The following is a 17,337-nucleotide window of genomic DNA, read 5'->3' on the forward strand; positions in this document are numbered from 1 at the left end:
AAGGAAGGGAACGAGGATCTGCGCGGTGTCCCTTAGATTCCAGCTCGAGGCAATGACTAGACTGGAGGATCGGTCCCCACGGCTGAGGAGGAAAGCCTCAGGCGTGGGTTGGATGGAGCAGCGCTCGGCGGTGCTAGCGGGTCCCCGTGCGCGCGAGGGTGGGAGGTCCTCTCAGGGCAGTGGGAGGTCTTGGCCCTGCGCCCAGCTTGGGGATGGGGTGGGCGTGGTCAGGGGCGTGGTCAGGGGCCTGGCCTCCGCTGCCAGCTTCAGGGCGGCGGAGAGCCTCGCCCGGGCTCAGTCACTGCCGCCACTGCAGGGAACATGGAACCCCCTGACGCCCGCGCAGGGCTGCTGTGGCTCACCTTCCTGCTGTCGGGCTACTCAGGTATGACTTGGGGCTGAGGGCAGAGCTGAAACTTGAGGTTGGGGCTTGTGGGGCAGGCCCCTGGAGTCCCCGAGAAGACAAGGGGAACAAGCTTCCATTTCCCCAGGGATCACAATCTAGGGATTCCCCAGTAGGGAGGAAGGCGGGGAGGCCTTGGGGTGTACCGGATCTGAGAGCTAAGGATACCCTAGCTCTGGAGCAAACACATCTAAGACAGCTGTCCTTCCCCAGCTCTTTGGGAATCCTGGCGTCTAAGCCCTGCGACCCCTAATAACCTTGAGTACCTGGAATCTGGGATCTGTAGCCCCTAGTCCCTTAGACTGGAGTCCAGCCCCTCCCCTCCCCCATAGTCAAAATAGGTTCTGCTAAAATACTGAAGATTAGCATCCCGGAGCTGTTCTCTAAGTGATTAAGCTCAGAGTTTCCTCAGAGAAACGGTGACCCTGCTAAAGCACTTTCTAGAACGTTAGGGTTTCCCCAAAATTCAGAGTTTAGGCTGTCTCTAAAGAACCCGCCTCTCCCTGAAAGGGCCGGAAGAACCGAGCCTGACAGAGAAGGTGCAACAGTGTTTTCCGACTGACAGAGCCCCTTTCCTGAGGGCCCCCGATAAATCCACACACCTGCATGTGGTGAAGCGGGGAGGAGAAATAGGGGCCGGGGACACTGGGGACAGGGTGAAGAGAGATCAGGGAAGACAGGATATCTGGCTGCTTGGCTGCTCACAACCAGTCCGGAGCACCAGCTTGGCTCCTCATCAGCTCCCCTGGGACAGGCTGGGCCCAGAGGTGGGTGCCTGAGAACGCAGGCTCCTGGCACAAACGTGATATAGAGTGGGAACCCAGGAGGAGTCTGTGCCAGGTTAGGCGGGAAAGGAATGATGCCAGCCCAGAGGGTAGATTCTCAGCAAGAACGGTGCTACCTGCCAGACCCTGACAGGAATCCAAGACCCAACTTCTCAGGTCCCGAGGACTCAGAGATCCGTGTTTCCCACATGCAGCCTGCTATACCTCGGGCAGCTAGTTGTCTAAACTTCCAGCTCTTTCTCCCTCAGGACCCAGCCTCACCCTCTGCCCAGGTGACTCACCTCACCCTTTTCAAGCTTCTCTGGTAAAGAGATGGGGTGGGGGGTGTTGTCAAGGGGCGGGTAGGGGGCTCTGGCGCCAAGCCGGGCAGGTCTCAGCCAGCCTGGCCCTCCCACATTCCTGAAACCTGCCCAGCCCTGTCCCCCCTTGCCACTCCCACACACCCATCCAGCTTCTGGCCCAGCTGCAGCCCACACCCTGGCCCCCCACACATGAGAGAGCAGAGGGCCCCCGGGAGCTACTGGAGAAGATAGGATGGAGCCATGAGATAGGATGGGACTAAGATGGAGATAGACCTGTTATTTAGCCCCAGGCTAAGTCTTGTCCTGTTTGCTGGAGGCCAAGAGGAGAGCCAGGCCTGGCCTTTCCTTGAGGGGACATTTGCTATAACTGGTGAAGAAGCCAGACTTTAGCTTCGAGTGCTGGAGAAGGCTTTACTTTAAGCCTTACAAGTCTGAGAGGCTGAGCCAGTGGCATGGGACTTTAATTAGGAAGGAGGCAGAGGCAGCTGTAGATCTCTGTGAGTTCGAGGCTAACCTGATTCACATAGCTAGCAGGATTCCAGGCAGTAAAGGCTACACGGTAAAACCCTATTTCTAAAAAGAAGAGTTAGAGAAATACTGACAGGACCCAGGCTCAGAGAGGACCAAGGAGGGAGAGAGGATCTGCGTCCGAGGGAAGAGGCGGGGGCCTGGAGGGCTCTCCCTGTTGATAGCATTGGGTGGACATTCGATGCTGCACTGCTCTGCAGGTGCCCAGGCTGAGCTGCACGTGTCCGTGCCCCCACGGGTGGAGGTGATGCGAGGCGAACAAGTCGCCCTGGACTGCACTCCACGGGAGCACCCTGAGCATTACGTGCTGGAATGGTTCCTCGTGAGTGCTTTGTGCTGGGAGCTAGGGAGGAGGAGGGAGGAGGGAGGACCCAGTGGCCTGGTCACCTTGGCAGCCATTAGCTCTGCCTACACTGGTCATCTGCTCAGAAGACCCTTACACAGAGCCATCAGAAGCTGCCTCTCCACTTCACAGATGAGGAGGTTGGTGAGGAGGAAGGCTTTGGCCTCATGTCTGTCCAGGACGGGCGTGGGGAAGCGGTTCTCCTGTGGAACAGTGCTGGACTGAGGGCCACCAGAGGGAAGGAGAGGAAGTGAGAGATGATGGGGCAAGGAGAGTGAGACATAGGAGACATGGGACAATGAGGGACACAGAGGAATGAGCTAGGAGTCAACTTAATAGCACTTGGTTCTTTTTTTGTTTATTTGTTTGTTTGGTTTTTGAGACAGGATTTCTCTGTGTAGCCTTGGCTGTCCTGGAACTCACTCTGTCGACCAGACTGGCCTCAAACTCAGAAATTCACCTGCATCCCAAGTGCTGGGATTAAAAGTGTGCACCACCACTACCCGGCTATAGCACTTGGATCTTTTCCTGAGGACCTGAGCTCAATCCTCAACACTCCTAGGCTCACAGTTGCCTGTAACTCTAGCGCTAGGGGATTTGATGCCCTCTTCTAGCCCCCAGGGATATCCACACTCATGTGTATGTGCACACAGAAACAAATGTATACATATAAAAATCACAAAAATCAATTTTTTTAAAAACAGTTTTAAAGAAGGATGACGCTGGAGAGATGACTCAGTGGTTAAGAGCACTGACTGCTCTTCCAAAGGTCCTGAGTTCAATTCCCAGCAACCACATTGTGGCTCATAACCATCTGTAATGAAACCCGGTGCTCTCTTCTGTTGTGTCGGAAGAGAGCAACAGTGTACTCACATACATAAAATAAAAATCTTAAGAGAGAGAGAGAGAGAGAAAACGATGGCCATGCACAGTGTCATACACCTTTAATTCTAGCTCTCAAGAGGCAGAGGCAATTATATCTCTGAGTTTAAGTCAAACCTAGCCTACAAGTTCCAGAAAAACCAAGGATACACAAAGAAACCCTGTCTCAAAAAAGTTAACTAAAAATAGAAAGAGAGGTGAGAGTAATTCACTGGTAGCTAGTAGAATGCTAGCCTAGAATCCCCTAGTGAGGGGCTGGGGTGTGGCTCAGTGGTAGAGCCCCTGCCTAGAATCCCCCAGTGAGGAGCTGGGGGCGTGGCTCAGTGGTAGAGCCCCTGCCTAGAATCCCCCAGTGAGGGGCTGGGGGCGTGGCTCAGTGGTAGAGTGATTGCTTAGCTTGTAACCACTAGATTCCTTCCCTAGACCCAGAGGGAAAAACATCTTGGAGAAAAAAATAAAGGAGGGCTCACTGCCTAAGCTAAGACTGTTCCCAACACACTTACAGGTTGATGGTACTGGGGCTCGACACCGTCTGGCTTCTGTGGAACCACAGGGCTCAGAGTTCCTGGGCACAGTCCACTCTCCGGGCCGCACACCCCCATACGAGGTAGACTCCCGTGGGCGCCTGGTGATAGCAAAGGCCCAGGTGGGCGATGGACGGGACTACGTGTGCGTAGTGAAGGCTGGGGCAGCGGGTACCTCAGAGGCCACCTCAAGTGTCCGTGTGTTTGGTAAGTGTCCCTAAAACCATCCTGAGGAGCCAGGGGACCAGAGGAGGGGTTCCTGACGCGAACGTCTTTCCAACAGCAACACCAGAGGATACGGAGGTGTTTCCCAACAAAGGGACGCTGTCTGTGATGGACCAGTTTGCCCAGGAGGTAATATGGACTGGAGTTGCAATCAATAGGTGAAGAATCCAAGACCAGGGTGCGCGCACGTGCGCGCTCGTGCGTGTGTGTGTGTGTGTGTGTGTGTGTGTGTGTGTGTGTATGGTATTGGAGAGTGAACTCAGGGCTTTGAGCATCCCAGGCATACCAATGAACTATAAGCCTCAGCCTCCTTATTGTTGGAGTTTTTACTTGTTTTTGTTTTGTTTGTGTTTTTTTTTTGTGGGGGGGGGGGGTGGTGACCCCATGTAGCACAGGCTATCCTGAAACCATGTAACCTTCCAAGTACTGAGATCCCAGGTGTGTGCCATCTCTGCCTATCTGTCTCCTTGGTTTGGTTTTGTTTGCAATGGTGTCTCATAGCCAGCCCAGAATGACCTCAAACATGTTATGGATGTTTATAGTTAAGGATGACTTTGAACTCCTGACCCGCCTGCCTCTGTGACTGATTCATGTGCTAGGATTACATGCTGGAGCTCACTTCGGTTTGGGGTTGGGTGAGATAGGGTCTTATGTAGCTCAGGCTGACCTGGAACTCACTATGTAACCCAGGCTAGTGTCAAACTGACGTTTCTATCTCAGCCTTTTGAGACCTGGAATTACAGTTGTGTGCCGCCACACTTGGTCCAGGTTTTTTTTTTTTTTTTTTTGGTTTTTCGAGACAGGGTTTCTCTGTGTAGCCTTGGCTGTCCTGGAACTCACTTTGTAGACCAGGCTGGCCTCGAACTCAGAAATCCGCCTGCCTCTGCCTCCCGAGTGCTGGGATTAAAGGCGTGCGCCACCACGCCCGGCGGTCCAGGTTTTTAATTGGGGGGTGGGGGGGGTGGGAAGAGGACATACCACATTGTGAGTGCGTAAGGCAGAGGACCGCTTCTGAGAGCCACTTCCCTTCCTATTCCTCTACATGGCTCCCGGGATCTAACTCAGGTCTTCCATCTCCCCCACAATCAAAGACTTATTGGCTGAGCTGTCTCACAGGCTGGAGCGTTGGCCTTTATAATGGAAAGAATGGGAGTCAGGGGCTGTTCTGTTTCCTCTGCTGGGGACAAAGAGCCCAGTGGACACATCTAAAGGGCAGATCTGGGAAAGGGGGAACCCGGACTTGCACCTAGCCCAGGCCAAGCCCCTGTCTTCCCCAGATTGCCACCTGCAGCAGCAACAACGGAAACCCCGTGCCTCGGATCACATGGTACCGGAACGGGCAGCGTCTGGAAGTACCCTTGGAGGTGAACCAAAGTGAGCCATCAGGAGCCAGGGGGCGGGGCAGGGTGGAGTAAGCGATCCTAGGGGGCGGGTTAACTCACCTGGGCCTGCTCCATGCCTCCCTTACAGAGGGCTACATGACCATCCGTACTGTCCGGGAAGCCTCAGGCCTGTACTCCCTGACCAGCACCCTCTACCTGAGGCTGCACAAGGATGATCGAGATGCCAACTTCCACTGTGCTGCTCACTACGACTTGCCCTCAGGCCAACATGGCCGCCTGGACAGCCATACCTTCCGCCTCACCCTGCACTGTGAGTCCCCATGACCCTCAGCTCCTAAGCTAAGATCTCATCCCATGAAAGCGGAACTCCCAGGCCCCGATTCCAATCGGGGTCCTTACTCTACCTACTCACCTCATACTGAGATGATGCCGGGTTGGGTGGCTGACCTTTGGCCTCAAACAGTACCCCCAAACAATCATAGTGACCCTGACTCCAGCCTAGGGCCCTGTACCCACAGGACGCTCCACTCTCTCAGACTGAATTGGGTCACCATATATCATCTGGTCTTAAATCTCAAATTGTACCTTGACCTCTGACGTTTGAGCCTTTCTGTCAACTTTCCTCGACCTCTGACCTTTGGTATTCTGAGAGTAAGTCTGGACCTCTCAGGTGAAGTGACATCTGTCTGTCTTCGCAGTACTGAGGAGGCAGAGACAGGAAGATGAAGAGTTCAAAACCTAGCTGAGACTCAGAGAGGGAGCATATCTCAAAATCAAACAAAAGGAATAACACGCACGCACGGACGGGCGCGCACACACACACACACACACACACACACACACACAAGAAAAACAAATCTTTTTTTTTCCCCCCTAAGACAGGGTTTCTCTGTATAGCCCTGGCTGTCCTGGAACTCACTCTGTAGACCAGGCTGGCCTCGAACTCACAGATCCTCCTTCCTCTGCCTCCCCAGTGCTGGGATTAAAGGTGTGCGCCACCCCTGCCTGGCTTACAAACCTTAAAAACCTAAAAAGAGAAGAGGCTTGTAAGCTTTAGCTGCTTCATCTCTCCCTTTAAAAGTAGAGCTGACCTTTCCTCCTCAGCGCAGCCTGGACACACGCCATGACCTTACTTCCTCTCCTCCCACAGATCCCACGGAACATGTAGAATTCTGGGTGGGGAGCCCGTCCACCACGGAGGGCTGGGTTCGTGAGGGTGATGCTGTCCAGCTGCTCTGCCAGGGTGATGGCAGCCCCAGCCCAGAGTACTCTTTTTTCCGCCAGCAGGTAACTCACTCTGTGTTCCCTTTGGATACCACCTAAACTGTCAATACTGACCTTAGCCTCTTGTGTATCTTCAGTCGTGAGGAGGATAGAACCCAGGGCCTGTTACAGGCTACCCAAGTGCTCTCCCACTCAGCCACGCCCCTAACTCCTTACTGGGGGATTCTAGGCAGAGGCTCTCCCACTAAGCCACGCCCCGACCCCTCACTGGGGGATTCTAGGCAGGGTCTCTACCACTGAGCCACGCCCCCAGCCCCTCACTGGGGGATTCTAGGCAGGGGCTCTACCACTGAGCCACGCCCCGACCCCTCACTGGGGGATTCTAGGCAGGGTCTCTACCACTGAGCCACGTGCCCAGCCCCAGCGGTTAATTTTGACAGAGTAGGGGGTGTTTGGCTTGGCGAGGACCTTTGACCCTGACTTGAGATGGTTTGGAGCATACACTCAATTTGTGTGACCTCCTGACCCTTGGCTTGAACAGACTCTAACCAAGTATGACCCCTGACTCCACCCCCAATTCCTGAGAACAGCTACTGAATCTGGTGTCCCATCCTCCCGCTCAGGGTACCCAGGAGGAACAGCTGAATCTCAACCTCAAGGGAAACTTGACCCTGGAAGGGGTGCATCGGAGCCAGAGCGGGATCTACGGCTGCAGAGTGGAGGATTACGATGCCGACGAGGAAGTGCAACTTGTCAAGAAGCTAAAGCTGCACGTGGCCTGTGAGAGCTTTGGGAGGAGGGAGGATAGGGTGGGGTCAGGCTCCATCCGCTCCTCTCCCTCTGGGTCCCAACCCTGCCCCCTCCAACTGCCTCACAGATTTTCCAGAGTGCCATACCCAGAGCACACCCTTGGCTCTCTCCTCTGCTTAGAACGTGCTGTGGCTCCCCAGTGTTTTCTAGACAGAGATTAGGTCTAGAACCATCTGTATTCACCCAGGCAGCTTTACCATCAACTGACTCTCCCATCTGGACCCCGTCTCCTTAGAGGCGGCTACTCCAGCAAGCGCCTCTCTTCCTTGCTAACTCCTCAATTTTAAGTCCATTGATTTCTGACTTGACTAGATCCTGGGTTTTAAAAAAGCTTTTGCAGTTCACTTCGCTAGAAAAAAAGCTCTGCTCTGTGTGTGTGTGTGTGTGTGTGTGTGTGTGTGTGTGTGTGTGTACATGCGCACACATCCTGTGCATGGTGTGTGCCAAGGATAGAGGTCAACCTTAGCTGTCTTTCCTCAGGATTGACACAGTTTTTTGAGAAGTATCTCTTCATTGACCTGGTGCTCTCTAACTAGCCTAAACTAGCTGGCCAGCCAACATGTTCCAGAGATCTTTTTACCTCTCTGCCTCCTTAGCACAAAGGTTAAACTTGCACAGCTATACCTAACCTTCTTTTATGTAGAATTCGGGGCTTCTAGGCAGGTGGATGACTGTTAAGCCACACCCCTCACTGGGGGATTCTAGGCAGGGGCTCCACCACTGAGCCACGCCCCCAGCCCCTCACTGGGGGATTCTAGGCAGGGGCTCCACCACTGAGCCACGCCCCCAGCCCCTCCCTGGGGGATTCTAGGCAGGGGCTCTACCACTGAGCCATGCCCCCAGCCCCTCACTGGGGGATTCTAGGCAGGGGCTCCACCACTGAGCCACACCCCCAGCCCCTCACTGGGGGATTCTAGGCAGGGGCTCTACCACTGAGCCACACCCCCAGCCCCTCACTGGGGGATTCTAGGCAGGGGCTCTAACACTGAGCCACGCCCCCAGCCCCTCACTGGGGGATTCTAGACAGGAGCTCTACCACTGAGCCACGCCCCCAGCCCCTCACTGGGGGATTCTAGGCAGGGGCTCTACCACTGAGCCACGCCCCCAGCTCCTCACTGGGGGATTCTAGGCAGGGGCTCTACCACTGAGCCACACCCCCAGCCCCTCACTGGGGGATTCTAGGCAGGGGCTCTACCACTGAGCCACGCCCCCAGCCCCTCACTGGGGGATTCTAGGAAGGGGCTCTACCACTGAGCCACGCCCCCAGCCCCTCACTGGGGGATTCTAGGCAGGGGCTCTACCACTGAGCCACGCCCCCAGCCCCTCCCTGGGGGATTCTAGGCAGGGGCTCTACCACAGAGCCACGCCCCCAGCCCCTCACTGGGGGATTCTAGGCAGGGGCTCTACCACTGAGCCACATCCCCAGCCCCTCACTGGGGGATTCTAGACAGGGGCTCCACCACTGAGTCACGCCCCCAGCACTGTAAGCCTATGTTTGGTTGTTTTAGTTGAGACAGAGTCTCCTGAAACTAGGCCAGCCTTGAGCTTACTCCACTACAGTATATAGCTCCACTACAGTAGCAGAGACAGAGGCAAGTGCTAGTCCAAACCCTTTTAGTCACATTAGTGTGTGTTATAGCAGTAGCCTTGATAAGACAGAGGTGTCAGGTGACACAAAATTGTCACAGTCTGAGTTCACAGAAGTGTTTCTCCCCCCCTCCCCCGGGTAGAGTGTTTATGGAAAGTCTCTACGTATTCAGAATCAGCAAGGATGAGCAGGAGCCGAAGTTTGACTGTACTTTACCAAAGGTCTCGGTGGGGGCGGAATTCACAGTGATCCTCCCTCAGGATGAAGGAGCTGGGCCTGATTGTGTGTTGTGCAGGGAAGGGGCATGACCTTGGGCGAGGGGCTCCTTACAGTTGAGGGCATTCCCACAGAGGGCTGACAGCTGACGGTTGACAGCTGCTGGCCCTCGCAGCAGCTGGAGCAATCAGTTGTCGGTGTTGGAAAAGAGATCCCGAGATCAGGGTGTCCACAGCAACGGGGCAGGGGAGCCTCTGAGAGAAGGGGACACACAGATGAGAGATGGCACACGAAACCCACAGCGCGGGAAGCTTCTGGGCAGACAGAGCCAGTGCAAAGGCCCTTGCGATGAACTTGGTGTTCTCGAGAAAACCTAAACACAGGGTCTCTGAGTAAGCAGGTAGGAAGAACAGCAGTGTTCATAGACTAGGCAGGCTCTCGTAGGCTGCAGCACTTTGGCCATGATGCCAAGGGTACTGGGGAGCCATGGCAGGATTTTAAGGAAAGGTGAAGATGGACCAGTGTGTCCTATAAAAACATCCCTTGGGCTGCTCAGTGGAGAATGACAGATCAAGACAAGTGAGGACGTGGGCAGGCAAGCCCAATGACCTGGAGTTCGATTCTTGGGTCTCACATGAAGGACGGAGAGAAGCGTCTACAGCAAGTACCCTCTGACCTTCAAACGTGATCCGTGGCACTCGTGCATGCACACACAATAAACAATAAAAATACAACTTTTAAAAAGCGAAGGATAAGTAGGTGGTGGTTCCACACACCTTTAGCCCCAGCACTGGGGAGGTGGAGGCAGAGGCAGGTGGATCTTTATGACTTCGAGGCCACCCTGGTCTACAGAGCGAGTTCCAGGACATCCAAGGCCACACTAAGGGAGGGTATAGGGGACTTTCGAGATAGCATTTGAAATGTAAATGAAGAAAATATCTAATAAAAAATTGAATAAATAAATAAATAAAACAAGTGAGGAATCATGCGGAGAAGATGAGGACAGGGTAGGGTGGGATCCCGTAAAGAAAATCTTTTTTTCTGTTAACAGTGTCTTACTGTGTAACCTGGGCTAGCCTGAAACTCAGATCTTCTAGCCTCAGCTTCACAGGTGCTGGAGTCATAGGCACATTCTGCCAAACCAGCCAGAATTTTTTTTTAAATATTTATTTATTATTATATATAAGTACATTGTAGCTGTCTTCAGACACTCCTGAAGAAGGAGTCAGATCTTGTTACAGATGGTTGTGAGCCACCATGTGGCTGCTGGGATTTGAACTCAGGACCTCTGGAAAAGCAGTCAGTGCTTTTATTCGCTGAGCCATCTCTCCAGCCCAACCAGCCAGAATTTAAGCTCAAAAAAAACTTGGGGTGGAGAGATAGAGGCACAGTGCTGAAGCAGAACTGCCTAGAATCCCCCAGTGAGGGGCTGGGGGCGTGGCTCAGTGGGAGAGCCCCTGCCTAGAATCCCCCAGTGAGGGACTGGGGGCGTGGCTCAGTGGTAGAGCCCCTGCCTAGAATCCCCCAGTGAGGGGCTGGGGGCGTGGCTCAGTGGTAGAGCCCCTGCCTAGAATCCCCCAGTGAGGGACTGGGGGCGTGGCTCAGTGGTAGAGCCCCTGCCTAGAATCCCCCAGTGAGGGGCTGGGGGCGTGGCTCAGTGGTAGAGCCCCTGCCTAGAATCCCCCAGTGAGGGGCTGGGGGCGTGGCTCAGGGCTAGTGTATTTACTTGCCTGGCAGGTGGGAGGCCCTGGGTCCCACCCTGAGCACTGTAAAGCCTCTGCAGGTCAGGTAATGCATTCTTTAGAGCGACTCTTCTGGTATCCGCTGATGGGCCCGAAGGGAAAGTACAGATATTGTACTCGAATAGAACAACATGGCGTCATCTGTCCCTGGTAAGCCTTGGAGGACCTGGTTGGGCCTTGGGAATGTGACCATGTTTTCCCCACTGCAGACCTGGATCCATTGGAGCTGAGTGCACCTGAGGAGCTCTTCGTATTCCTGAACAGCAGCAGCACGGTGGTGAACTGCTCCGCTAGAGGCCTGCCTAGTCCTACTGTGCGATGGACCAAGGTGACTGGAGAAAGAGTTGTCCGGCCTTGAGCGCTGCCCGGTACCCGCCTCTTTCTCCCATCCTCTCATGGCCCTGCCTGCCTTTCTTCCTCTTCCTTCCCTAGGATTCTGTGACCCTTGCAGACGGCCCCATGCTCTCTCTCCACTCTGTGACCTTTGACTCAGCTGGCACCTATACCTGTGAGGCGTCCACACCCACAGTCCCCCTCCTGAGCCGCACACAGAGTTTCCAGCTCATCGTCCAAGGTTTGGATGGCTGGGTAGTTTATGTGAATATTTTTCTTGTTTGGTTGGTTGGTTGGTTTGGTTTTTCGAGACGGGGTTTTTTTCTGTGTAGCCCTGGCTGTCCTGGAACTCACTCTGTAGACCATGCTGGCCTCAAAATCAGAAATCCACCTGCTTCTGCCTCTGCCTCCCAAGTGCTGGGATTAAAGGCATGTGCCACCACTGCCCAGGTCTAAATATTTTTCTTGTTTGTGTGTGCATGTGCGGTATAAGTGTATATGCATGTGTATACATGCCTGAGGCCAGAAGTTGACTCTGGGTGTCTTTCTCTATTCCTCTCAATTTTTTTACTGGGGAGGAATAGGTGTTCTGAGACAGGAATTTCACTGTGTAGCCCCGTCTGGTCTGGAATTCACTATGTAGATCAGACTGGACTCAAGCCCACAGAGATGCAGTTGCCTCTGCTTCACGAGTGCTGGGATTCAAGGTGTATGCTACTGTACACAGCTGTATTTTTTTAATATTTATTCATTTTGGGGGGGCAGTTTGGTGGTCAGAGAACAACCTGCGGGAGTCAGTTCTCTCCCTCCATCGGTTCCAAGGACGGAACTCAGGCTGTCTGGCTTGGTGGCTTGCTCTTTTACCTGCTGAGCCATCTTGCCAGCCCCTTCCACCTTGTTTGAGACCAGGAGCTCAGTGATTAGGTTTATGGCTGTTCATAGAAGTCCAGGAATCCTCCTGTCTCTCCCCTCCACCACCTCAGTGCCCGGGTTAGAAATTCTCACTCCTACAGCCATCTGCCATGTGGGTGCTGGGGATTGAACTCAGGTCCTCACTCTTGTATAACAAACACTTTATCCGCTGAGCCTCTCCCCGGACCCTCCTCTCTGTTTTCTCCTCTTTGCCCTCCCGTGTCTCCCACTCACCTGCTGCGCTTCCCTGCCACCCACAGGAGCACCAGAGTTAAAACCGAATGAGATAATGCCCAAATCAGGGAATAGCTGGACAGAAGGCGATGAAGTCATGCTGACCTGCTCCGCCCGGGGCTTCCCAGAGCCCAAACTCACCTGGAGTCAGCGAGGCGATACTGTAAGGGGCTTTCCTTGCCACCCTGAGCCCACCCCAAGTTCCACAGGGAACCCTGACCCTCAACGATCCAAGCTTCATGTCCCCCAACACTCCACCTCAGCCTTCACCCCCCAGCCCTTGATCCCAAGGGGCGGGGCCTGATCCAAGCCTCCACAGCCAGCAGAGCCGCCCTTTGAGGGTAGAGGCTGGATGAGCAGCTCGCTGATGGTGAAAGTGACCAGCGCCCTGAGCCGAGAGGGCGTGTCCTGCGAAGCGTCTAACATCCATGGCAAGAAAGGCCATGTCTTCCACTTTGGCTCTGGTGGGTAACCAAGAAGGGAGCAGCGGAGTAGACACGCAGGCGGCCCTGATCTAGTTCTGACTACATCGTCATTTTTTTTCTCATTACAGTGGCCCCTCAGACTGCCCAGGCTGGAGTGGCTGTCATGGCTGTAGCAGTCAGCGTCGGTCTTTTGCTACTCGTGGTCGCTGCTTTCTACTGCATGAGACGCAAGGGGCGCCCTGGCTGCTGCCGGCGAGCAGAGAAAGGGGCTCCGTAAGTGCTTGCAAGCTTCGAGTCCTTTTGCAACCTCAGCCAAACACAACAACTCTGTGGTTAAAGAGCCCCAAAGCCATCAGCTACCCGGCTGCTTCTGGCTATCTTCACCCATCTCTAAGCCAGAATCTCACCCAGGCCACCTTAAATCTCCTCCAGCAAGACCTAACTCCATCTCCTTCCTGCCATTCTCCATTGCAGGGCTCTACCTAACTTTAGCTCTAGTCTCTAGTTTTGTCTGAAGTATTGTGGCTGGAACACAGACTTTAGTACTAGACAAAGTCCTTACTTCTGAGCCACGCCCCTATAGGATGGTGGTATCTCAGACGTTAATCCCAACACTCATGAGGCAGGGGCAGATGGATCTCTGAGTTCAAGGCTAGCCTAGCCTATGAAGTGAGTTCCAGGAGAGCCAGGGCTACACAGAAAAACTCTTGTCTCCAAAACAAAACAAAACAAAACTGAAAGGGTGCGGGGGGGGGGGGGGGGGGGCGGGGGGAGAAGGAAAGAAAGGAAGAAAGAAAAAAAGAAGAAAAAGAAATGTCCTACAGGCCTGATTTTATGGAGGCAACTTCTCAGTTTACCATCTCTCCTCCAAAATAACTCTAGCCTATGTTAAATTGGTATCAAACCAGCCAGAACCCTGGGGAATTCTAGGCAGGGGCTCTACCACTGAGCCACGCCCCCAGCCCCTCACTGGGGGATTCTAGGCAGGGGCTCTACCACTGAGCCACGCCCCCAGCCCCTCACTGGGGGATTCTAGGCAGGGGCTCTACCACTGAGCCACGCCCCCAGCCCCTCACTGGGGGATTCTAGGCAGGGGCTCTACCACTGAGCCACGCCCCCAGCCCCTCACTGGGGGATTCTAGGCAGGGTTCTACCACTGAGCCACGCCCCCAGCCCCTCACTGGAGGATTCTAGGCAGGGTTCTACCACTGAGCCAGGTCCCCAGCCCCTTACTTGGGGATTCTAGGCAGGTGCTCTACCTCTGAGCCATGCCCCCAGCCCCTCACTGGGGGATTCTAGGCAGGGGCTCTCCCACTGAGCCACGCCCCCAGCCCCTCACTAGGGGATTCTAGGCAGGGGCTTTCCATGCATCCTAAGCCCCCTTTTGAGTATTTTGAGACAAGGTCTCATTGTGTTGTTCAGGTTGCTCTTGAACTTTCAGTCCTCTTTACCCTCCCAAGGGCTGGGATTAGTCATGAAGCCCAACTTCATCTTCAGACTAGACTCTGTGTTATCCGAAGTACTGATTGCATCCAAATGCTAGCCATACCCTGACCTGCTCCTTAAAGCTACACTTTCAGTAGCAATCATCATAGCCACAGCCCAAAACTCCCAGTCTGTGGCTAGCCCCAAATTGCCTATACCCAGTCTTTCTACAGTCGTCACCTAAGACCAACCAAATCTATCCGCATCTCACCTCATCTCCAACCTCCCATAGCATCAACAATGTCTGTCCGTAAGTGTCCCGGACTAGTCTCGGATGCTTCAAACCCAACCTCAATGTCAGCAACCAGCCTCACCTCCTATACCAAAGCCAATGCCATCATCACCCCCACTCCCTCCCACCTCCTTCTCTAGCAGTGACCATTTCACCACGCCACTGTCCTCCCACAGGCCAGCCAGGGAACCGGAGTTGAGCCACTCTGGGCCAGAGCGGCCAGAACACACGGGCCTTCTAATGGGTGGGCCCTCCGGAGGAGGCAGAGGTGGCAGTGGAGGCTTTGGAGATGAGGTGAGTGATGGTCTGGGTGTCCAATGGAACCACCTGCATGGCCAGCCTTGGGGGCTCAGGCTTAGCTGTCCGTTCTGTCCCCAGTGTTGAGGCTGACGACCTCCCAGAGGCAATCTCTGGATCTGGAACTTTGGGCATCATCGGAGGACCGGCTCTGAGCACGCCTCCGCCTCAGCGCACGCCTCCGCCTCCTTCCTTCTCCAGCCTCGGCCCTCCCTTCCTTCCTCTGCCTGCTGGGCAGGGACCCACAGTGGCCAGCGGCCTTGGGGAGGGAAAGAGGGAGGTGGGGGCTGGGAGGGGGCCTTCCTCCAGGGAATGTAACTCTCCCAGGCCCCAGAATAGCTCCTGGACCCAAGCCCGGGGCCCGGCCTGGGACACGGCGCTGGGGGTCGGCAGGCTGGGGCTATTTTTACCTCCTGTCTCCCTTGCTGGGCACTACCCCCCCACCTGATACCCTGCTGTGTAGTCTGACACTGGAGTCCCCAACCCACCCCATTCCTGCCCTCATCCTCAGCCCATCATTTGTGAACACTGGACTCTGAAATAAATGCTGCCTGTCACGTGGACACGTTCCTACCGCCAGGTTCTCTTCTCAGGGAGGAAGATAAAGGGGGAAGGGAGGGTGCAGGCCATTTTCCCCCTTCTATTACTGCTGGCTGGCTGGCTGCCTCCTCACACACCCTCAGGAAAGGTCTGATGTCAAACAGAACAGTAGGAGACAGGCTGGAGAGGGTTAGAGAGCTAGCATGGAACAAGACTCAGCTGGCTGATCCTGGAAAAGAGATGCCCAGGTCCAAGCAGCAGTTTGCTCACTGTGAACCAGAGTCCAGTGTCTGCTTAGGAGCCAGGTCCTGTCCCCTTAAGGAAAAATTCCCAGAGTCCCTAGGGGCTGAAGCTAAGTCTAGAAAATTTTTCTTCCCTTCTTGGAGAAGCCAGGGACTCCCTGGGGAAGAAGGGGTGATAAAGGCAATACAAAAGGAACTTGGGGTAGAACGAAGAAATCGACGGACTTTCTGAGGTCCAAACAAGGACTGGAGAGAAGGATGAAGGCCTGCATGGTGACACGCCTGTCATCTGAGCAATGGAGATACAGATGCAATTGGATAGTAAGTTCGAGGCCAGCCTGGGCTACAGTGTGAGAGCCCATCTCAATAAGTGAAATAAGGAAAGAAGGAACAGGAAGAAAAGCAAACAGACATTAGTAAAATAGAGGGCTGGGGGGATGGCTCAGTCAACAAATTACACGTTGCAAGCATGGAAATGTGAGCTCATCCCCTAGAGCCCCACATATAAAGCTGAAAATAATCCCCTTGCTTGGGAGGCAAGACAGGAGGGTCCCCTGGGGCTTGCTAGTCCAGCCTGGTTGGCAAGTTTCCAGACCAGTAAGAGACCCTGTTTCCAAGCACCCAAATGGCTGGGGCTGAAGAGGTGGCTCAGTGGTTAAGGGTGCTTGCTGCCCTTGCAAAGAACTGGAGTCCTATTCTGCACCGGTGTCAGGCAGTTCACAACCCCTGTAACTTCAGCTCCAGGCTGTCTGGCGCCCTCATCTGGCCTCTGCAGCCACCAGCAGTCACTTGCACATACCCATGCACAGACATAGTTAAAAGTTAAAATAATTTTTCTAAGGTTCATAGTGCCTAAGGAACACCTGAGGCTATCTTCTGGCCTCGACATGCACACACACACACACACACACACATATACACAATCACACACTCATGCACATTCACAAATTAAATTGAATAATTATAAGGACACAAAGTATGCCATTGTTAAAAATTGTTGTTTAAAACGAAAGTTATTTTAAACTTGTGAATTATTTATATCTGGAATGTTCCATTGAACATTTTTGGACGGAGGCTGACTGTGGGTTACTGAAACCACGAGAAGAGGGGAAGGCAAATTGGATTAGGGAGGCCACTTCCAGTGGCCAGACCCCAGGCTTTGTTCAAATCCTCCTACCTCTCTGTCCCTGTCAGCAGAGCTGTCTTGTCCTTGTACTCGTAGCAGAGTTGAAGATGGTGGGCTTGTGTATTAGCTCGCTTGTTTGTGACAGGGTTTCATGGAGCCCAAGCTGGCCTCAAATTCTCCATCCTCCTGCCCCATACTCTAGAACGCTGGGATAAACAAAAGAAGAGGAGATGGCTCAGGGGATGAGGGTTTGAGTCCCCAAGCCAGATGACCTGAGTCATCCCCCAAGTCCACCTAATGGAACGAGAGCCACCTCACAACCTGGCACACACAAGACTAAATGTGGGGGTGGGGGAGTGAAATTTTGATTTAAGTCCAGCTAGGCACGGTTGTTCACATCTGTATTCTTAGTAGAACACCGAGGCAAAGCAGGATTGCTGCAAGATCAAATCCAGCCAAGGGTATGGTGTAAGGAGACCCTGGGGTTGCAGGGAGAGACAAAGTACAGTGATACATACTGGGAATTCAAGCATTTGAGAGTCACAAGTCGTAAGCCCCACCCCCCAGCACTGGGGAGACAGAGGCAGGGGGAGCTC

At 54.0% G+C, this 17,337-nt stretch overlaps 1 protein-coding gene across 2 annotated transcripts; it reads left to right on the forward strand.

Annotated features, from left to right (window-relative positions):
• The first annotated feature begins 241 nt into the window (after window positions 1-241).
• Window positions 242-15,396, forward strand: Bcam (basal cell adhesion molecule (Lutheran blood group)). 2 transcript variants are annotated; one of them, XM_021167019.3, is made up of 15 exons: window positions 242-385; window positions 2,219-2,340; window positions 3,749-3,974; window positions 4,051-4,121; window positions 5,270-5,366; window positions 5,463-5,645; window positions 6,486-6,622; window positions 7,183-7,339; window positions 11,125-11,243; window positions 11,348-11,489; window positions 12,421-12,557; window positions 12,714-12,858; window positions 12,948-13,092; window positions 14,713-14,830; window positions 14,915-15,396. In XM_021167019.3, the coding sequence occupies exons 1-15, from the start codon at window positions 322-324 to the stop codon at window positions 14,918-14,920; spliced, it is 1,869 nt and encodes a 622-aa protein (XP_021022678.1). In that variant the 5' UTR covers window positions 242-321; the 3' UTR covers window positions 14,921-15,396. The 2 variants fall into 2 exon arrangements, with proteins under 2 accessions (XP_021022678.1, XP_085698202.1); XM_085842076.1 differs by lacking the exons at window positions 14,713-14,830; window positions 14,915-15,396 and having other exon boundaries at window positions 12,948-13,096.
• The last annotated feature ends 1,941 nt before the right edge of the window (window positions 15,397-17,337 follow it).

This window comes from Mus caroli, unplaced genomic scaffold (assembly GCF_978045245.1).
Source record: "Mus caroli unplaced genomic scaffold, Mus_caroli_1 scaffold_8, whole genome shotgun sequence".
Lineage (NCBI taxonomy): Eukaryota > Metazoa > Chordata > Mammalia > Rodentia > Muridae > Mus > Mus caroli.